The 23,587-nt window shown below is 33.5% G+C and overlaps 1 protein-coding gene across 2 annotated transcripts in view; it reads right to left on the bottom strand.

Annotated features, from left to right (window-relative positions):
• Positions 1 to 23,587, bottom strand: part of EPHA3 (EPH receptor A3) — a 326,476-nt gene that overhangs the window by 54,465 nt on the left and 248,424 nt on the right. For both annotated transcript variants that reach the window (XM_069472465.1, XM_069472466.1), the window contains exons 6-10: positions 18,911 to 19,035; positions 15,864 to 16,026; positions 9,327 to 9,429; positions 8,578 to 8,645; positions 3,380 to 3,505 (exon numbers count right to left, since the gene is read on the bottom strand). In XM_069472465.1, coding sequence (XP_069328566.1) covers positions 3,380 to 3,505; positions 8,578 to 8,645; positions 9,327 to 9,429; positions 15,864 to 16,026; positions 18,911 to 19,035 — 585 coding nt within the window. The remainder of the gene's footprint in view (positions 1 to 3,379; positions 3,506 to 8,577; positions 8,646 to 9,326; positions 9,430 to 15,863; positions 16,027 to 18,910; positions 19,036 to 23,587) is intronic.

The raw sequence follows: 23,587 nt of genomic DNA, 5'->3' as shown, positions 1-23,587 counted from the left end.
TAACATGGGGACAACAATTGTGTTTACCTCATAAGGCTGTTGTGCAGTTAAAAAAATTAATGTATATAAAGTACTTGCAAAAGTGCCAGACACATAGTAAGTGTCAACTAAGTGTTAGTCACTATGTATCTCTCTGAGTTCAGATCTCTCTTAAGAAGGATAAATTATCCATCTACCTCTCAAGAGTTTCTGTTTAGATCAAACTGATAAATGAATATAAAAGTGCTTTGTAAAATGCCAAATGCTATGTTAATGTAAGAAATGATTATGGTGATAACAGTCCAGTCAGCATTTATAAAGTACATTTTGTAAGAGTACCTTACAAGAGAGATCAAGGGAGAAAGTTCAAATTTCAAGTGGGAAACTTGGATACATGTACATGTACATATATAACTACCTTCAAAATTCATAAAAACAGATTAATGCTAATTTTTAAAAATCACAAAATTTAGTAATGTTTATTTCATCAGAAAATGCTAGAAATGGTCTTCAATACATTTTACAAGACATAGAAATGCAAAATATTAATTCAATTCTCTTTATAATAATTTAATATAACTGTTGAAAAAGTTTAAAAAGACTGGGAAAACACAAATCTCAATCTTTCCATCTAGCCAAGTTTTATATTGTCTTATTCAATTAACTTTGTACTCATAAGAAAGAAAATTTAGATTCTGTTATTTCTGTGTATAAACTACCAGATCTTGATTTCTTTTAATCTAATAAGGGCAGCAGTTTTTATTTGCTTTTGAAATATGCATACTTTATGAGAATATGCATTGTATTCTGATTTAAGATATACAATGTAAAAGTTGCTCAAAATAAAATGTCTTACTTTAATTTCATTTAAAGTAGAGGAATAAAATCTGTGTGTACTGAAGTAGAATGAGCCTTCCCCTACACTGGTCTCAAAGCCCCCTCTCCCTCTGTTTTAGTAAGACAAGCCCAATGCTTGTTTGCCAACGAAGTGCTTGACAGGAATTATCTAATTTAACCCTTACAAAAATTCTATGAAGAAGGCATATTATAATCTCCAGTGTCCAGTATGGGGTCTGAAGTTGGAAACTACAAGATTCAAATTTTGGTTTCCCATTTTGGTATGACCATGGCCATTTAAACTCTCAGTTTTTGCTTTCTTGTGTGCTGAAATGGAAATATCTATCTAAAAAGGCTAATAAAATCAAATATCATGTGAATGCCTACCATAAATTAAGGGCTTAATAAATACTTATTTCTTCAGAAATTTCTAATGTTTAATCTTTGAAAGAATCATTGGATTGAAAGATAAAAATAGGAATTTTAGTGATGAATTCCTCATTAATAGAATTTTTCTTCTTTGAGAAAGTTCATTCGCTACTGAATTTTAATTTTATTATTTGAAATGTAGGTATAATTCTGATAATTCAATGCATAAATTAGAGTTTCTCTTACATCTATTAATTTATATAAAATCTCTGGCAGAAAATTAAAGAATTAGCCGAGAGAGAGAGAGAGAGGAGAAAGACAGAATCATTCCATTAATTTCATTGATTATGAATGTTATATCATTGGTTGAAAGGTTAGCTTTTCTAACAATGGAAGATAGTTGCTAATCAATTTAGCATAATTATTAAATTTTATGAATAGCATTACATTATATTAAAAAATTTAAAAGGATGTGGGAAGTAGGTAAGTATATGTATGAAACAAGGGTAGCATTTGTTGTTATTGAAGCTATTGTAAAAATGAGTAAATGCAGGATCATTATAGTATACTATTTCATCTACTTTGTACATATTTTAAATCTTACAAAACAAAAATGTTTGAAAAATTAGTAGTTAACAAAGTACGGATTTCATATTCTTTCTTGGTAATGACCACCTTCTGAAGCCTAATCAAGGCAATGTATGCAGCCTTTTCCTCCTCTTGTAGCCTTTTCCTCCTCTTGTCAGATTCTCCAGCTGTGTATGCAAAGTCCTTATGTTGCATTTGCTACTACAGTTTCCACGCCGGAGAAAAGTGTGCTCTTATGGGGAAACAATACAACCTGCCAAACAAAAACTCTCTGCGTCGTGCAGCTGTTCGCAAAGCAGCACTGTACAAAGGAAACAGCGTTAACAATATCTACCTGTTTTGGCACTGGATTACCACAGAGGTACAGTAAATGTGTAGACTTTCAAGTCTTAGACTGTGAAAAAGAAGTAGCTGCTCTATTTTCCTGCTATTAACACAGTTTCATAGTTTAATATTACCCACACATGTGAGTTTTAGATGGATAAGACATTAAGAAAATTAAAGAGAAGCTTCAGTAAATTGTCATCTTATTTAGATAATACGAATTACTCAGATCGTCCTGTTCGAATACTAACTACTGCTTGAATTTTAAATACTGCTTTGGTGTATAGAAAAGGAAACAGAAAATTATATGCACATTTTGTAAAGAAGCATCAGTCATAAATATATAAATATAGTACTTGCAGAAAATGTGATGCATAATTCAATGAGTTAATTTCTCAATCTTTCCTCTAATTCCTGCATCAACACACCTAGTTTGCGTTTAAGAGAAGCACTGAAGGATGAGATGATGGTGCAAAACTCTATTGTTGAGCATGGTTCAATTTTACTTTTTTATAGTAGTTTTCTCTTCATGCTTACTGGACATCTTAAGGCTGTTCATGTGTTTCTGTGTAAGGGTATCAAATACTATCATTTCACAAATATCTGAATTTTTTCTTGGAAACATGCAACTACTATAATAATCGCTTCATAGGTAGTAATGAGCTTATGATTGAGTAAATTAATGACTAGAGCAAAGAGAGGACAGTATAAACACAGCTTTAACATAAATAAATTAAGAAAATGTGAAGTTAAGCCAATGTTAAAGTGGAACACTTTATGTTATTTAAAGTATCCACTCAAGATAGTTGTGATTAAATTCATATAAAATGTCTTATGATTTTATCTTGTGTCATTTGGTTTTCATAATTCCAAAGAAGATTCTAAAATTGAAAATCAAAATTTTCAATTACCAGGCTTGTCTAAAGTGAGACACACTTTTATCCCGTTATCCCTATTTAGCCAAATAGGCTTTGTAACACATGATCAGCGTAGCCATGAGGAGATTGAGTGGTTGCTGCTGCCACCTCTGAAATGCAATAAATAAAAGTCAGCCATGGTCTGTGAGTCTGTAAGTCTGGCACCTTTGAAATCGTTACAATCCATTAAATGCCGCATTTATTTATTGCTTGCCTTTGATCATGAAATCAGAAAATTCCCCTTTCCATAGCAATATAATAGGCCTCAGAGACTGAGCAATCTCAGGTAATATTCTTATTCACAGTCTTGAACTTGTGATGTGCATGCAGGACTAGGTGGGCAGTAGGATTTCTGAGGTGGTTACCTGCTCCAACAACTTTGTCAATGGATATGTTGGTGGCATCCAATTCCTTGGCAAACTCATGAACTGCTTGGGTAGGGTCTTCATATGTATGTGGGTCAACGTAAGTCCTGAGACCTGGAAGTTTTACTGTTTAAGAAAAGGAAAAAAGGCATTACTTTAGCTAGATTTATAACTGTTCTCAGCAAATTTTAAGATAACATTATTGGTTAAAAAAATGTCCTAACACCAATAAGATGTGCAGCCTTTAGTTGATTCTGTGGTACCATAGAAACTGGCAGAGATATTGGACTAAGTGTTGAGAAATTTAAGAAAAGAAGTTCTCCATGATGAAACATAAAGAAGAACCACAAAGAAGAATTTTCTCTGCAAAAACACTAGAAGGAAAGCGAACATTCAAGAAAAGGGATTTTTAAGAAGGAAGATGGTTCAGAGTTGAGTAGGCCTAGAGATACTATTTGTAAGCACTAATGAGTCAACACTATTGTGCTATTACATATTCATGATCCTACAAACACTACTAAATATCTATCACAATGTAATATCTGACAATAAATCCAAGTATATATAAAATACTTTTATAAGCTTAGATAATTGCTGTGATTACAGATAAATTAATTAAAGGATCTAAAATGGTATGTCTTCTGTCTGATGCTATACTACGTTCATTAATATTCACAATCAAAATCCCCTAGTGCAATTACAGTTCTCCTTTACACTGTTAGTATGTGTATATATGTATATACTATACACACACCAATATAGTATAAATGCGCTGAAATCTTATTGCATAGCTCTTCAACATAATTAAATGTGATATAAGTATTGTCTGTGAGTTTAGTAATAGTATTAAGGAGCTAATTTATTAAATATAAATCTCCTTCATAATATATTTGTTTATTAAGCAAAGGTGAAAATTTTAATGATAGTCTATAATTAAAATATCACAGTCAAATGATTCAGAAGAATCATTTTGGATTTGATTTTATATTAATGAAATCCCTATCAGCTGGAAAAAATAACTCACATTAGAGAGAATTTGCAACTTCCAATAAGTTATCTTTCTATGAAAGAAACTGAATTTTTAAAGGGGGGTCCTTAGAGTTATTAAAGTAGAAAAACATGTTCTAACGTTAAAGAAAATTATAACTTAACTCACATAGTATATGAATATTATTGATTTTGCTTTTAATTTTTGTAATATTGATAACATTGCTTTAGCATGGAACATGGATGTTTAATTGTGGTATATTCTTTTCATCCATTACATTAACTATTGAAGTGTTTTTTTTTTTCTTTTTCCTAATCTAACAAATAAAATCAGACATTGTCATTTCCCATATTACTTCAAAATAGAACACTCTGTATGGACCAAACATTTCCTTGAGTTCGTTTTGTGGTTTGTATTAAATGGGTGTAAAGACGGTAGATGCCAGCAGTTCTGGAAAGTCTTTAACACTGTGAACATCACGCCAAGTCCAGGATTTCACAGTTTGTTTTAACAAATGATCAGTTCATTGAACTACAAGACAACTTCATGAATCCCATGGTCACAATACATTTTAATTTATGTTCCTGTGAAGCTTTCACAGAGGTTTTGAGTAAAGAAACATGGGCATAAGAATAAATGGGTTATAAAAGAAACAGTGGCTCAGAGAGAGGGGAGGTAAAAACTCTATTTTCCTCAGCTACTTCTTGGGTGACATTGACACAGCGCAATAGGAATGGCAGGGGGGTGAGGGAACAAATGGAGAATGTAGAAGAAAGGCTGATATCATTCCTGCTTCTGCCTGCTGCTACTACAAAAGAACAGCCGCTCTCCAGCCTGAGACAGGGTGTGGAAAATTTGAAAAGACACCACTATTGAGGAAGTCAACATCCACAGAAATGGGAAAATTCAAGTCTTAGGCCTTGCTTTGGGTAAACTTTGAGTGGAGTAGCTTTTGAAGTGAGAGCTCCACTTTTAGAGTTTTTCTAACTTGGATATCTCAGCAAAAAGAACAAGTTAGGCCTCTGAGAGAGAAAACTCTAGGAAACTTATTATTCAAATGACTTGCATGAGAGCCTGTTCCATAAGTCATGCTCAGTAAATGATAGAAATTATTGACCTAATTAGTAGTTCCCTTGTTGAGAATGCTTATAATTATTAATATCATAAAGGTGTCCTGGTGGTAGAATTTAGGCTCAGAAATGTCCATTTCTTTTGAGTTCACAGATCAGGTTGCACGCTTTTGCCATATAACATTATTCCTTCCTAAAAACACAGATGGCAGGGTCACCCATTAATACAATAGTCTGCTATATTTTATTATTATGCTAAAATGACTTCTAACATCATCACTACTAAAACTCTTTACCCTTAAAATAAGAAACAGATTAAGGAAAGCTGTCATATTTTTCTTGCTTTGTAGTAAAGAATACTGTAAAAGTAAGTTACCATAGAGTTACTAAAATATGTTAGGAGACAAGTCTTGTTGGAAATCTTTTAATTTAGTCAATTTAGTTCCATTTTAATGAAGACTCACACCAGATTGTGTCTATGATATATGATTTTCCAGTTTTGATTTGCCTCTGCTTAGTAACAGTAAGGTAAAACCTAGCAATTCTTTTCAAGGAAAAAAACGATACTTTAAACATAATGTAGAATTGATTTTTTTTAAATAAACAATTACAAATGCTTTATCTTGCTGTATTTAAGAAAATCAATTTGGGGGAGATCTGCTGGCATCAGAATTTACAAAGATTTTTAAATGAGTTGTTAGGAATAATGTCTCAAATATTTTTAAATAAGCACTGGTTTTAAAAAGCATTGAAAGTATGCTTTAGCATTACTCTTCACTACCACCAAGCCCTTGGGAATATATGTACTACTAAATAATGTGAAAATTAAATAATCACCCCCAAATAAAAATCAAATCAATCATATTCATTGCTCTTAATTAAAATAAGATAAATTGCTTTTCCATCCACAGGACATTTGGGAGAAAAATTACAAATATAAACACCACCCCCACCTCAAGTAAAATGGTCTGTTCACTGTGGGAGCTTTGGCTGCTGATATTTAACTGCTGACCCCAGAGGTTCCAGGAATCAGGTGATTCAGGCTGCAAGGCACATAATCCCTTCACACCAATAATTAAGGGCAACATACAGAGTAACTGGGCTCTGTCATGAAAACCAGATAATAAACACATGCACACGTGTTAAGCTGCACTACTTTACAGCTCATTCTGTGCAAACACAATAATTTACATTTCCATTTTACCAGCATGAGTTGCCCTAAGGATAGCAAAAAGTAAAAAGGCCCTGCCAGAAAGGGCAAGGGGACAGGATCTTAGGAGGTGAAACACATTTCTTTCCTTTTGAAGCAATATTATAGGATTTGTAACAAGGCTGGAGGGAATAGTTCATAGCTAGAGCTTTTTAAAGTAATACCAAATAAATGGTCTGAAATAAACCAGCTGTAGTATTAAGAGGCAGAAAGTTTACGACATGCATATAAGTTACTTTATGCCTTTGCAGCTAGGATAAAATGCATTTCTTTTTTGTTTGTCTATCACAAGAATATTATACATTTGAAATAAAAATTAAACTTTCAACAAACTCCACCATAAAAGCCAACAGCAAAACAGACGGGGATGATACAGGAACCTGCTTGCAACTGGCACACAAAAATTTATCAAAGCTCCAAATTCATAAGACTTACAATTCCTACAAAAAAATCCAATCAACGTAGTCTTGCACTAAAGCCAATATTGACATCAATTGTCCAACTCAAACTAAGAGCAACTTAATCCACGAGAATGTCATTGTTCTGACTAATTTGTGTGTGGAGATTATAACTTAAGTGTTTTCTGGACCCATTGGAAAAAACGAAAACAAATATACTATAACTTGTCCATGCATTCTTTTTAGACTTTTGAATCATTATCCTAAATAATCTGGACTGATGTGATGTTGACATTAGGAAGGTAGTACTTCGGCTTTTTTTGTGAATTATTTTATATTAACTCTATAATGGGAGGAAAAAAACAATCCTTCTGCAAAATCTTGTACTGTTTCCATCTCATGTGAATTTACATTTTGGAAGGCATTCTTTTTTTATATTTCAAAATATTAAGAGGATACAACTGACTTTCTTAGATGGATGAATTGAATAATGCCAAAATCAGGGCTTTTATGTGCCCATCACTAGAGTAGAGTACATGGCACCTCACAGGTAAGTTTTTATCCCTCACCCCTAAGGGAATTGTTCCAGGAATGGACTGTTTTTTTTCAAGCTACTGTATGCTCCCTGCATGTTTGAGTTACAACTAAAGCTACATTTTTAGATGGCAATCCAATGACTGATACAAAGTATCATGTTGGTTTGAAAATAATTTTGGAAGGCAATGGTGTATGCTAAAGAAAGTAATGCTTACCACACTACATTGGTTATATTGAGATTATTTTAAAGCACATGAGCATGAGGTGTAGTCTTTGTATTAATTTCCATGAGAACATTCTATTCCGTTTAAGGTCACTGATTAGTAATTGCCACCCTAAGCTGAGCTATCGTTTGGAAAAGCAATACACTTGGGATGATTTGTTTCGCCAGGATTAAAAAAAAATTGTCTTTTTGTTAGTTGTAAACACTTTGTTTCTTAAAAGTGTATTTCTTTTAAAAAATATTTTACAAAGGCTAAATTAAAATGTGGGGGGAAAGTTCCGGCTTTATTACGAGTTGGATATCATGTAACTCCAATATAAACAGTTTATTTTAAAGTCTCTTTCTTGGTTGGTTGACAAAATGGAGTAAGGCACTTCATGTAAACAGAGGTTGTTTATATTTATTTGGCAGTTAGGAATGAGGAAAGTCTCCTATTTAGACTAGTAACAAGGAAATTGAAGATACGCTTTGCCTTTCAGTCAGGCAGAGCTAACTGTACTTCATACTACCCATCATGTGCATTATTTGAGTATAAACCACAGGTTACCCTTTACTTTAGCTTAAGTATGCTGAAATGTAGCCATGTAAAAATTACTTAATACAGAGCCATGCGTTTCCTTCTCCTTCTAAAATAAATTGAATATACTCAGTTTTTCCATAAAACTGCTTTTGAATTCTCTTTGTCAAGGGGAAGTTACCAATTATACATCAACAACTGCCAAAACTGAAATGGCAAAATGAAAAAAAAAAAAAACAAAGTTTAGAAACTTACAATGCCCATTCCCAAAGTGAAGTCTTTTTTCATCTGCACCATGTTTTGACTTGTTATAGCCACAGAACCTAGAGGTAAATCAAGAGAGGAGAATACGTAAGGAGAATATATTAAAACAATTATCTATGCTCAGAGTGTGCAATGCACACAAAATAAAGCATTTTCCTCAAGCAATTAAATGCTTTAGTGAAAGTTTAATGGCTTCATATTTTCTAAATCCTCTATAGAAAGCCTTTTTCTCTGGAGACCCTGGAAAGCTGCCTAATGAGGAGATATGTAGAGTTGCTTCCCTACTGTGCAGACCCCTCCAGTTCAGTTTTTATAATGGCCTTAGAATGTGTTTATAGCATTTTTTAACAACTACTGTTAGAAAGAATGGAGGGTAAAGTCACCATTGGTAATGATTAGGACTGTGCAGTGTTACCAGAGTTCTGGGTGAGAAAGTGTCAAGGAAATCTGGGGTTATTTGAAGAGTGAGGAGATAATTGGGAAAAGAAAGTAAAAACTAGGAGTGGGGTCAAAAGCGAGAAGAGAAGTGGTGTGTGTTAGAGAGTGGGGACAGGAATTTAATGGAGAACAGAAAAGCAAAACTAAGGATGGAGAAAAAAAGAAAGGGAGGAGAAAAAGGACCTAGAATACAAGTGGTGGCAAAACACTTATTCGTCAAAACACTTCAAATTTTAACAGCAGTCAGGGGCAGCAAACCAAGCAATTATGAAAGTAAATAGTAAAACAGATTGTGACCTCACCTCCCAATCAAAACATATATGACAACAGTGAGGAGAATAATCGCTACTGCCGCTGAAATGGCAATCATGACCACTTGGCTATTTTCACCAGAGATGGAGAAAGCTGTGAGGTGGAAGAGAAAAAATAATAAAGGAACAGACATTATTGCATCACGACTAACATCTACATGGAAACAGTGATAAATTAAGTCATACGTATTCTGCTTTTACCTGAACCCAGTTTAAGATCTGATACAGTGTTGAAAGAATTCTTTACTTAGTATAAATAAAAATAGACATTTTCCATAATATTGCATGAAATTTCTGTCTAATGAATAAAATTAAATCCTCTGTTTCAATGGTATCAATCAAACACTACTTGAATGCCTACGGTGTGAAATATCTAGAACTGGTTTTCTCTGTACTCATTAGCAACAATCTAATTCCATGAACCAGAGGTTATCAGAGAAGCTTATCAGAGAGGCCCCTTCACTCATTCATTCACCAAGACAAGGGGTCAGCAAAAGTGGCCCAGGAGCAAATCTGACCTATCACCAGTTTTGGTATAGCTCACAAGCTTGGAATGGTTTTATACTTTTCAACGGTTGTAAAAAATCAAAAGAATAAGATTTTGTCATTTGGAAATTCTATGAAATTCAAAATATGGTGTCCATAAATAAAGTTTTATTGGAACACAGACACAATCATTCATTTGAGTGTTGTTTATGCCTGATTTTATGCTACAACGGGCAAGTTGGGTAGTAGCAATACAGACTGTATATATGCACAGTCTAAATTATTTATTATTGGGCCCATTACAGAAAAAGTTTACTGACTTCATCCATGGACCAATGCTTCTCAAACATTAATGCTCACACAAACCACTTGGGGGTCTTTTTGAAAATGCCATTTTTTGATCCAGTTAGTCTGGAATGGGTACTGACATTGAACTTTGCTTATGAGCTCCCAGAAGGTGCTGATGAGGCTGATTCCAGCCCACAGCCTTTTGAGGAGCAAGGAACTGGATCACAAAATAAAGTCACCTTGTCCTCTCCCTCTGCTGTTCATTCTACATCCATTTAATCACCAAATCTTCTTAAATATCCTAGTTTATGTCCTGATTTCTCTTCTAGATTATCATTAGAAATTCCTAATTAGTCTCTGTTCATATGCCTTGCCTATCTTTCACCTTGCCACCAGATTATTCCTTCAAGGCCATGAACTTAACTACGGAATTCCTATGCATAAAATCTTTACGTGGCTCTCATCAGTTTCAGAGCAAAATGCAAATTCTGTAGCAGAGCATGGAAAGCCATTTAGGATCTGTCTCCTGTATTAAAGTCCCACCATCATCTGCTACAAATGTCATAAGCATCCTAAAGTCTAGATTATCTAAAATATAGGCAGTTTTTGGAGCAGCCTCTTTTACATGCTCATATTTGCTTATGTTGCTCATGTGGTAAATGCTGATTGAACGCATGAACAAATTGTGACTCAAAAGGAGCAGAGAGTTTAGCTATTGGAATATTATCATCCTTCCAGAAACCAAAATGGCATCTTCAACCTGAGCAAATCTAAGTTTGGAAGATTTTCTCTAAAATATGTGGTTTCAAGAGTAGTTAAATGATGCAAAAAAAAAAAAAAAAACACAAAACACCATGGCAGCAGTTTCCCATTAGAAGCATCTGAACAAAAGAGCCCAGAGTGTGGCAGGATGGCACTTTCCTAAAATAAACTGTTGCAAGCACTTTATTCTTTACTACCAGCAAATTATTGTTTACACTACTGTGGCAGTCACAGGAGTGCTTGCTATGACAAGTACAGTGAGCAGACACCCTCCAGCTGCTGCACCTTCAGGATTCACCTCAGCCTTTGAGCACAGGTCACGTTGCCCCTCAATGACTAAACATGGCAGGGGCAGGGGTCCTGGATCCCAGCCTTTCCTATCCCATGCAGGACTCCGCGAATGGGCCATCTGCACTCTGGGGTTCACCATTGGCTTCTCCAAGACCCTCAGAGCTACACTGTGATCTGAGACTCCTCCTCCCCAATTCTTCTTTCTTTCTTTCTCTTCATAGATGACAGACCTACATCTCAGTCTCAGGCTCTGCTTGCCCACCTCTGCTCTGCTCCCTTTTACCTTTCACAGGTATTTCCCCTACAAAGCTCTTTTTCTTGGAATTCCATCTCGGTATCTGCTTCCCAGAGGATCTCACTGATACATCCTTATCTTTGACAGAAAAAGAAATAGACTTTTCCAGTTTCTGCTAACTCTAAATATATATAACTATCAGAAACCGTTATATCTAAAGTACATAACCAAATCAGATCATTTTTATTGCTGAAATTAGCTAGTGAGCTAATATGAAGGAAAAGTATTGATGTGTTATATAGTTGTCTAATAATTTAATGTGGTATATTATTAAAAATTTATATTTATTACATATCTTAGAAATTCAACTTGAATTTGTTTTCCCACAAGCAAACTGCTCTCCCTGTTTTTAGTAACTTCACATTTTACTCCATTTTACACATACTCCTGGCTTTCCCGCCCAAAAGTAGAGTGTTTAGGAGCTCATCCTCATGAGCCAGAATGCCTGAATTTATACTTATTTTCTGTGTGACAAAATTTGGTTCTCTGAGAATTAAATGAGTTAATGCAAGTAAAACACTTATTCAATATTCACAGTGCTCAATAAATGTTACATATTTTTATTATATTATTTCCCTAGTGAAAAATTTGCAAAAGTACTGTTTCCTATAAAATTATAGATGAATGTCTAATTTTATGTATAAATTTCTCTCATAATGATTCCATTCTATCTTTATCAGGCTTCCTTCATGTCCCCTAATAATAGGGGCCAAGAAATGAAAGTTGCTGCACACTCACTATTTAAAAAAACAACAGAAAGGAAGTGTGAGGCATTCAGGAGTGCTAATTTAATTGTCCCTGGTGTTGACTTCTTGATAGTAATATCTACTGCAACTTTCTTTTTTTTTTTTTTTTTTACTGCAACTTTCTGATTGTAAAATTCAGATTTTTATCCTTGAAATCCTTTGGATATTCAAATTATGAACTATTTATAAAAACACAATGCTGGCAAACACACAGTGAGTACCCACTATATGGAGTAATATTTCAAGCATTTTAAAAACAACTAATTTAATCAACATAAAAACCTTATTGTGTTATGCACATGATTTTCCCAAATTTCCTGATGATATAACTGAGGCCCGGAGACTTGAAATGGCTTGTTAAGTTCATCCTGTTATAATAATGCCCCTCTGCTCCAAAGTCCTTGCTCTTAATGCCTACATTATACCTGGCTTTCTTGGGCACAAAACACATACCCTGAATTAGTTTCTGTCCACTGATGGGTTTCCAGACAGTTGGACTGTCTGTTTTCCCAAACAGGCTGTATGACTGTTTGCACTTCTTGCATTGGTGGAAGCTACCTTCACTCTAAGAAAATCCTTTTATTCTCTTGTTCTCCCTGCTTTCTGTGGGTCTCAGTCTAGCATCTTTTTTATGTGCAATAGCAGCACTGGATCAGGACTCCAAAATTTGAAGATTCTAGGTTCATTGTCGCTACTTACTAGATTAAAATTCAGAAAAAATAAATAAATAAACTCTGTATTCTAGATCATGTATATAAAAGGAAACAGGAGTATCTGAATAGTATGCAAACAGAATCAAATGAAATATTTATGAAAATTCTTTATATACTGTCACATAAATGCATGGGTTGTAGAATCATACATATCACATACCAATTATGTGACTTTGGAAAGCTTACTTAACATCTCTATGCCTCAGTTTCCTCATCTGTAAAATGAGGGTGATAATAAATGGGAAGCACTGACATATAAAATGTAAGCTATTTTAAAGCACTTAGGAAAACATGTGTTTCATTGTGCATCCACATCTTTCCTATAAACCAATTTCAGAAAATGTTATCTAAATTCTAACACAAAATGCACTGTGTTCTACTAAGACATATGTATTATATGTATATTATAAATGAAAACTTTTCATGGAGTTCAAAAAATTAAAACTAGAGGGAAAAAAGCAAGCTGTTAAAGAAATCCAAACATGAACCTTCTTTCTATTTCTTAAATATCAAACTATAATAAACAAGACTCAAATCCTTAGAGTTTTTAGGAGTATATCTTTTTGGTTTAAAAAACACAGAAACACAGGGTAAGGGTTGCTTTTTGCCTTTTCCTCCTAAAACAAAGGACTTTTTTTTTTTTCATCTGTATTTAAAATCTAGAAGAATTCTATGGTGAAGCTGTAAATTTAGTTTTTAAAAAACCAAACTGTGCAACTCACAGTTTTTTTCTAAATGGAGAGGAAAACGAGAAAAAGTTGATATTTTTCTTTCTATCCTCTTTTTCTCTTCTCTCTCTCATCAATGGAAATATTGCAGGTGCAAAACTTACTTGGCATAGTCCTGAGACCCTGCAGTTTTCAAATGAGATATTTTTAAAATCTCAGACATTGAAGCCTTGTTAGTTTATGCACAAATGCTACTACAGCAATATCCCTGGTAAATCTTGAATTATATTAGAACTTTGAAATTTATTGTAAATTTATTTCAAATTTACTTATCAGATAGGGTTAAGTGTTGATTAATACCATGCAAAACTAAATGAATGTTCCAAAATATGAATCAACATAAGAAATATTTATCTAATAGTGATTGGACCCTCCTGTCTCCTAATATGCCTGATATCTACTAGAGGATGTAATGAATATTTGCTTTTTCTACTTCTATGATTTGGAATCTCTTCTGGTAAATCAAATATAGATTTTGTTGTTGCTGTTTAATTTAAATATTCATTTAAGAATTTGAAGAAAATTCAATTTGTAATCATTTTAAAAGGAGAACTTTATTTGTACCATTTAAAATTTGCAAAATGACTTAGAACTACTAATGTTAAGTTACAATTATATTTTATTATTGGGTCACCTAAAATATATAAATTGTGTTTACTATAATTTCCATAGTACTTTACGTTTTGTTTCTAATATCCTCAGAGAGTGGTTTCTCTATGCTTATTTCCTCGCATGAGGATTAAAAGAGGTCTTTAAGGACAGATTTATGTATTTAAAGAAGGCAGCTGTCCTTTGAGTTGAATTGTCATGGTTCAGCTGTGAGCAGATGATTTCTAAAAACATTAGAATCACAATATCTTGCAGAATTTACAGCTTCTTATTGTAAGCAGCATTCCTAACCATCTGACAAATAGTATGCCATAAAATACTTACTCCATTATATCAACTTAAATAGTTTTTATGTTTTTTGGTCAATCTTGAACATTTCTATTAGGTATCAGATTTGGGCACAAAAATATTGCCATCCCAATAGCAATGTGACTTTATATTGGAAACAAAATGTTTAGAAAATAGAAAATATTGGTGTCAGGGGAAAAGGGCAAATTGTAACAGTCAGAGAAGAGATTACTGGGCTTCCGTTCAGTGAGTGCTGAGTATAGTCAGACTATTCCTGGGAGAATTTATCTAATTTTAAATGGTTGCATCTTTGGTCACCCTTCTAGGCTATTTTACAGCTGTGAATAGTTGTAGAAAACTGATAGCAATGCATATGATTTTTCCCATTACAATTAAAATAACACTTATTTACTAGAGATACAGCTGGTTTATGCCCTGTAGAAAAGAGGACCCTAGTCATTACATTTATTGGACCCACTGGATATTAACCTGTTGGGATATGTCAGCAAATTTATTTAGTATTCCTGCTTGCCTAAAATCTCTCTCACACACATACAAATATATAGGTATATTTGTGCGTATACATATCTGTTCTTCAGATTTCCCTTTGAACAGGTTTTAACCTCTTACTAGTCTACTTATTATTAGTACGTTAAATACAATTCTTAGCTTGTGTTCATTTTATACTATAGAGATAATTTTACCTTTTTGAAAATTATATTTTAGCAGAGGGCTTTTTAAATGTGAAGTAAATGCATTCCAAACAAAAGAAAGTTACTAGGAAAATGTTTGCCAATTTTAGATTAATTTTAGCCAAATTTGGGGTCAAAGGGTCATGCTATCCAAATTGCTTGTGAATGTGAATGAAGTGATAAAACACATTTTAGAAAATCCTTATTCTCCAAGTGATACACGATTGAATGAGTTAAGGATTAAGACAAAATTAAGATCCTCATGGATCAGCAAGTTTCTTTTTTGTAGTTCATTGAATCACACAATGAACCTGGAATATCTGAAATGACAGGCCCTAGAAGTGTATTACTATATTAAATAATGCTCCTCAAAAGCAATTTATGGCTAATAGAAAAGCAGAAGCACTTCAGGCATTTGTAAAAGAGAAAAAAGAACACCAACACAAACACAAACACTGTATATATACTGTATGCAGACACAATGCTATACAAATGGCTAAATGTCCCAAGCAATATATTTTCAATGTATCACATTTGTTTAAAACTTGGAGTGATATAAATGATTAGACACCTTTTGCAACTCCCTCTTCCCCCAACAACCCCTCCACACTACACTGAAATGATACATACAGTCTGGGCTAGTTTCAAATTCAAACTTGCGGCTGTTGGTCCCATATCCAGCTGCTGTTCGGGCTCGGATTTGGAATACATATGTAGTGTCAGGCTTGAGGCTACTGATGGTAACATTTGTGCCCCTTGCCCTCAGAATGGTATAACTTGTCTCTTGTTCCTGCTTTGAGGTAAAAAAAAATGCATGTTAAAATCAAATCTTCATAATGTTATCAAATGATAAACAGTGAACGACTCAAAGTAGATTCTTTCAGTATTAATATTTAACAGAGCATATGACAGATTTAAAAAGTCATGTCAATTATTTCATTCTCTGAATGCAATAGAGACATTTTTAAAAGATGAAAATATTTACAGAATTTCCGAATTTGGATATTATGATCTATGCCCTACATATAAAGCAGGAAAATTTAGGCTTCATTCTTACTAATTAGCAAATATGTGACTGAAGATATGTTCTCTTCAAAGTCAAGGCTGAGCAAAAGCTTCAGTCTAATCCCAAGAATAAATTTATAAAAGAAAAAAAAAGCCCTTTGAACTAAACCTAACAGGAATGCCCTACTGATTCTCAAAAATAAAATATTTCTATCCATCTTAAAATAGTAAAGATACAAAAGTCAAGTTTTCATATGTAGCTCTATATTAATCATTTTTTCAGCATAACTGCATTTTCCCTGTATTTAATCTAAGTCACTATGATTTAGTGGAGACAAAAATCTTCATATCAAACTGTAGAATATTTCTCAAAAAAGATTGCCTCTGTGAGATTCACTTTGTACATAAGGAGATTCACACTGCACATTAATAGTGATAGTCTTTTTGTGTCAAGTCTGCTTATAAAAATTGAATTTACACAGAATTGTGTTTTTCCTCTAACATATATTAATATTTACTGAACACCTGCCGGTAACCTAATTTCAAGCAATGGTAAAATGTCCCTGCATTTGGGGTGGAGTCTGATGTGGTTAATATGGAACAATGCATATCCTCAACCTTAACTAGATAGAATGTTACAGAAAACATGGCATACATTACAGATGCTTTTTAGTTAAAGATGTTGGTTATGTATTAGCTAGCATTTGAGTTACCATATTAAATAATGAAAATAATAGAATGTATTTATTTTGCATAATAATTATTTCATTTGTTAGGAGAATTATTGACCACATACCCAGAACTAGGCTCTGTTTATCATTAGTGAACTAGCCAGTCAAGAAAGCTAAAACCTTGTGAAGCTTAGATTCTAGTGAAACCTTCAAAGTATTGCCATGCTTCATACATGTATTTAGAAATAATTTTTAAATTTCTGTATATATGCTATAATAATTTATATAAATATATATTCAAAATAATATTACATATATGTGTGCAATTAAAAATTCCTACGGAATAATCAATAGAGTCATTTTTTCCTGTACTGATTAATATTGCTTAAAAATAATGATGTGTATTGTGCCTTGTTGAGGAAGTTTGAAATAAGTCAGAAAATTTTTTATGTTTGTAAAAGATATGAACATATAAAATTGTATTTTGTAATCAGCCTTACAGATCTAAAGGTTGGGTACTTTCCCAGTTCTGCTATCAAATCTGAACTGAGGCACATCATTAATTTTATTTTGATTTTGTTCATTGTCTATAAACATGGTTTCTTATATTTGCCCATTCTATCTTGTCATACTTCTAAAAATAGAACACCATAGTCACATGAGCATTTGACTTTACTTGTGACTTTTCAGCGGATGACTGAAAGCTAGGAGAAACCTTCTTTATACTATGATTTTTGCACAATGAAGTTTACTAGGCCTCAATTTCTTTTAATAACAATGATATACCTTTTCTCTGTAGGAGGGAATATGAAAGAAAATAACATCATACTTGTGAAATACATTAACTTGAAGAAAGGAAATAAGTACATAATGAAAAGGAATGTATATATATTATGAATTTTTGCACAACTGATCATACCAATAATTCTTATACCTATAAGGATCCATTCTCATGTTAAAGGAAGTATGTGATATAGGGAAAAACATACTAAATAAGGAATCATGGCAGCAAGGATTCAAAACAAAGACCTAATATTTGTTAGCAGTAAAGCTGTGGAAAATTCATCTAATGTCACTGACTCTCAGTTTTCTTATTTGTAATCAGTTTTCTTATTTGTAAAAGAACCTATTTTCCTACTTTCATAAGATTATCATACAACTCAAATAAATAATGTATGCAGAAATGTTCTCCAAATGTAATCTGCTCTATCCATGCACAATTTGTATCTAATTCAGTTTAAAATACTTCGTCAACTACAGCAGGTACATAAATACATTGTGTTCATATTAGTAGCTATAAAACCAAGCAGCTCTAATTATAAGATTTGAATATATCTTGCCTTCAAACCTTACCATAATTTATAACCAAGGAGAAATAAGTGTTATTTAGAGTAATGGAATATCCTTGCCTAAATTCTATGCAGAAATAACAGTGTACCTATTTTTTCTAATTGTATTACTAAACCACAATTTACTATGTGAGGCAAACTTATCCACTCACCCCTACCTTCTCAATTTCCTTCTACAGAGTCAAGAAAGCTTTTCATCATCAGTTCAATATTACAATGTTTTTATTGCTAATGCAACATTCCTATCTGTCTTGGATGAAATTCATATGAATGTGAAGGTCAGGAAATGATGCTTGAGTCAATGAATTAAGAAATAGTTCCTCAACAGACTAAAGAATTATTATAAAATAGTTGGTAGAGCACGGGTCTTGGTATGAAAGGACATAAATGTCATGTCTATGGTCATAACTAACTGGCTTAAGTTGGTAGTGGCATATTTGATATTGCTTATTGCTGTAGAATAGGGGGTGTTGGGCAAGATGCTTTCTAACCTCCCCCGTCTACCTATATATCAAAGGGGCCACATAACCAGAGTTCTACACAGAGCTCAACCGCTTACTAGCAATGTCACTGATTTCTTTGCAAGAGCACTGTTCGTAAGAAAATAGCCTCTTTCCCTACACAACCTAACCCTGTAACATTGTTTCCCCACCTTTTCATAGTATTTGACCTCGTAGTCCAATATGATCCCATTAGGATGTTCAGGTTCTTGCCAGGACAAAGAGATGCTGTTTCTGGATGTCCGATCTTTCTTAATCGTCATGACAGGTGATGGAGCTGTAAGGAGAGGATAGGAGGAGACGGTGGGAGGGAGCAATTTAAAGGATGGCGAATAAGAAGAGAGAGAAGGGAAAAGCAACTGGAGTCTATCATTGTTCTAATCTTTGGCAAGAAAGCACTATTTCCATTTCCAAGGCTCTTGAGTATTAGTCTGGCCCCATATGCAGGCTCAGCAGCTGGATTATAGCCCTGGTACGTGCAGGCCTAGGGAAAATGAGCTGAGATTCTCCGCTGCTGGTGGACTAGTGGCAATTGAGCAGATGTTTTCAATCTGCTACTATAATGTAAGCAATGAAATATATTTGATAGATTAAAAAGAGAACAAAACATCAAGACTACCTATTTGTTATAATGTTGCAAAGTTATTAATGCCAGATTCTTCAGCTCATTGATAACATTTTCATATGCAACTCTGTAAGAGGACTGGAATCCATTATGCACAAGGAGTCCCACGGTATCCATAGGTAATAATAATATTTAGTGTATTGTAAAATAGATATGATTTAGGACATAATACAGTAGGTCTTGGCTTCTGAAAAAAATCTCTCATCAATAAAAAAAATCAAGAGAACAACAATCTTCTACTTTTAACTTTTTATTTCTTAAAAAAATTTAATGACAAGTACCAAGGAAATGACTGTTATGTGTGTTACACTTATCTAGATATATTTTGAAATAGTTCATTTGATGGTGACTCTATATTTGCTATGTTTTGCTATGAATTATCAAAAAATATGAAATATGAATTAAAAACCCTATCTGTTTAGATCAGATATCATAGGGTCACTTTCATTTCTAACCGAAGCTTAAATATATTTTAAGTGATTTCGTATTTCAAATCCTTCCAATAAAAAGAAAAATACATGCTATCTGTCAAAGTATTTCTGGTTTAAAATCTCAGTCTTGGTACACTAGCCAATCAAAATGTCTCACTGGAGTTCAGTGGCCCCCTGCCTTAGTGGAATGCAGTAAAATAAATTGCAAACACAAACAAACCAAAACTCAGGAAGTTTTAGATACATTAACTGTTGAATTGTTTTCGCTGTTAAAGAACCTATTTTCTTACAGAGTTTTCACAAATCAGGGACTATTAGAACCCTATATATTTGTCTTCCCCACAAAAGCCAGCAGAAGTTCTATATTTGTTGATTCAATGTTTCTATAATTATCACGATGACTTTTGTATCCAACTTCTCAAACTGTTCCTATCTATAAACACCTTTCATTTTTATTCCTCACTGAAAAATAGAACTTTCATTAAGCTTGCCTTGTGCCACTTCAGTGAAAAGTGTAAACCAAAAGGTAGAATCCATTGCAAAAACTTTCCCAACCACCTGTTTCTATTATTTGTGAGATCCCATAGGAACTCTTTCTTAATTAAAGCATTGTTATTCTATTGGCCTGGGAATGATGACTTAATCTTTTCCTAAAGAAAAATGTAGGTGTTGCTTTTCTAATGGAAAAGTAAATTTATTTTCTTTTTCACATTTTGCTCTCATTAGCAACTAATATCCTTTCATGTATACTCTTCATCTATTCAATATTACTCTGTTTTAGTTCCCAAATTGGCCTCACACTCACGCCCCTGTGGTTTGCTGCTCTAAAGTTGGTTCCAAGCAAAAGATAAGTTATTTTTATTATATTTTGCTGAAGCTTTATGCAAATATTTAATATTTACATATCACTGATATAAATTAACAGATATGTTGAATTTTTAAGACTTTCTTTTTTACTTACTCTAATACTCAGAAAAATCAATTCATTATCCAGTCACTAATAAACAAATTGCAGCCCCAATGTCCTTGGGATCAAATTTTGCTTTTTGTACAAACAATGAAGAAATTCCACTAATTTTTCTCCTGAAGAAAGTCCATTAATAGAGCAACTTTTAATGTGTGCTTGGAGAGCATTTCAAAGAAGCTTAATGTTGAAACACCTTCCTGTTAAATCCATGAAGCCCCACATTTAATTTCATACCACCATGAAATTTGTTTTATTTTTCCCAACAGTTCAAATACATTTTCAAAGAAGTTTTGATAGTAACCAGGATAGCGTCCCTCCTTTAAAAAACAAGAGAGAGAAAATAATTCATCTCAAAGAACAATTTTGATGAAGATTGTACTAACTTTTTAATGAAAGCTTTGCAGGCTTTTTCGGGGGGTCTGTCCAGATTTTACTGCATCTGCACTGAGCAAGACTTTATAACTGTTGAATTTCTTCAAAGGTCTTTGAGCAAGCTGCGGGGGCCCTGTTGGGCTGTAATAAATAGCCTTTTGTAATTCCACACTTACTTAAGTAGAGGCAATTGCTTGAAGCTTGTGCCATCTCTGTGTTAAATGAACCTTTTCTGATTGCTGCTTTTAGGCCCCTGTTAAGTCATTTGTTCTGCTCTTTTAGTACACGCCCCTTGTGCTGGCTGCATTTCAGTACAGTTCAACCGAGTGCACCAGCTGGAAGCCTGCTACTTTTAGGTGCGGCTCATCAATATTTGAATACTAATAAATAATTAACAAAAATTGTTTTTCTCTCCCCTTATAAATAATGTTAGGACATAATAAAATATACTGCAGAAACGGACAAATTCCATGGGCACTCCATGGTATTAATGTTTTCAAATCCATAGAAATTCTTTAAATTAATTTTTTCTGTATTAAAATGATATGATGTTGCAATGTACACCATAAGATAGATTTGATTTATTTTATTCTTATTCCTCTGTTTTTTAAATTTGTCATTTGAAAGAATGGAGGCTAATCGTTATATGAAATGGAAAAAAAAGTCCTTGAGACCAAAGGAATTCTGGTAGCTAGAAAGAAAAGTTAAGAAGAAAGAGAAAGCACAGGTTTTCCCTGGCAAATTGATCATGTGTAAGCTAAAATTTCAATTGCTAGTGAGCACCACAATAGCCTAGGATGGACTTTTAATTTCGTGCCTCTTTTACATACCTTAAATGATAGATTAAGATTTTCTTATTAAGAGGAAGTAGCTGATGACAGAATAAGATGTTGAGAAAGTAGTCCAGGCATTTATGCAGGTTAGTAAATGGACAGTTTTATAGGGGAAAAAAAGTGAAGAAACGGGTAAAAAAAAAAAGTTTAAAACACCAGGAAGCAATAAATTTTAGGAAGTTTAAAATAATGTCTTAGTGTATAAAATACATTTTTTTGTCTGTAGTTTTGAGAGGAAGAAGAAATCTGATTTTTAGCTTTTGCTATTCCGGGTACAACGAAGAGATGTGTCCTTTGTAAAATAATACAGAAAAGAGGCATGACATACTTGGTAAAGTGATATTGATTATATTTCAACTGAAAAATTTCTTAGAGGAGTACAAATACAAGAGAGAAACAGTGAAGGCTGCGAGGGAAAGGGTAGCTCAAGAACCACACAGTTAACCATTCTCCATGCAGCTTTTCTGGACTTCCAAACCCTCTGAAAAACACTGAAAACTTCCAAACTCTCTGAGTACTAAGGAAATGCTTAAATATGTCACAGGGATTTGCTCATGGTTTTTTCAATCCATTCTGTCATGACATAGGACTGGAGAGATATTTTCAACCTATGTTCACTAGTAATATATGTTTTGTGAAAGCTGGTATCAAAGTGCTTTTCAATTTCTGTTCTAAGGAGACAAAACTTTCTGGGAAATAAGAGTTGAATTGTTCACTGGATGATTTCTTCCTTAAGTCCAGGCCGCTGAAATTACAGCTTCTTCAATCAGCAACAGGCAATGACTAGCTCAGAAGTGTGACAGAGAAACAGAGAAGCATCGCCTTTAATGGTTAATATTTGAACCCCAATCTAGAGGTGGAAAAGAACTTTTTCTAAAAGATTGTTTCTTCATTCATTTGTGGAAGAAGAGCCAGATATGTACTCATTGTTAACATAGCCATTGACTACATTCAGTGAAATAACAGAAAAACAACTCACAGTGGGGAGCTTAAAAAGGTTTCGGTTGTAAATGAATCAGGTTAGGGATGGGACTTGCCTTAGGGGTAAAAGAATCAGGTCCAGGATGGGACTTTGCTTGTTCGCAATTTGAATGAGAATTACACTTGATATTTGTGCATGTCAAACCTACAGACAGATATGGAAGGGATTCATTATTTTAACTACAGTGTTTTGTAAGCTACATTTACCATTATTCTGCAACTAAAATATGACCGTTCCTTAAAATCAGGAAGTGAAAACTTCAAAATTCAATTCCTAAAGGATCTGGTTTGGTTCGTTTGTTTTTATTGGGACCTTCCTCTTTCTGGGTTTGGGAATTTCTAATGAACCTCTGAGGTATCTCTGTGGTTTAGAGATTGGACAAGTTAAAGTAATAACAAAAAAGACTCAGTATTTCTTTTCTAAGTGAGCCAAAGCTTTTAAAAATTATCTCCATGGGAAAATATCATTCAGTAAATGGTTGAAAGGTTTTCTTTTCAATCAGACATGCCTCTAAATCATTTGTCCCTTATTTTTCTTTACCATTCATTACCATGCCCACTTAAGAACATTTTCTTCTTCTTTTTTCAGAGGCGAACACTTCTATTGATATTACATGCAG

This window comes from Eulemur rufifrons, chromosome 7, assembly GCF_041146395.1.
Source record: "Eulemur rufifrons isolate Redbay chromosome 7, OSU_ERuf_1, whole genome shotgun sequence".
Taxonomy (NCBI): Eukaryota; Metazoa; Chordata; class Mammalia; order Primates; family Lemuridae; genus Eulemur; species Eulemur rufifrons.
This window is presented reverse-complemented; position numbering and strand designations above follow the sequence as displayed.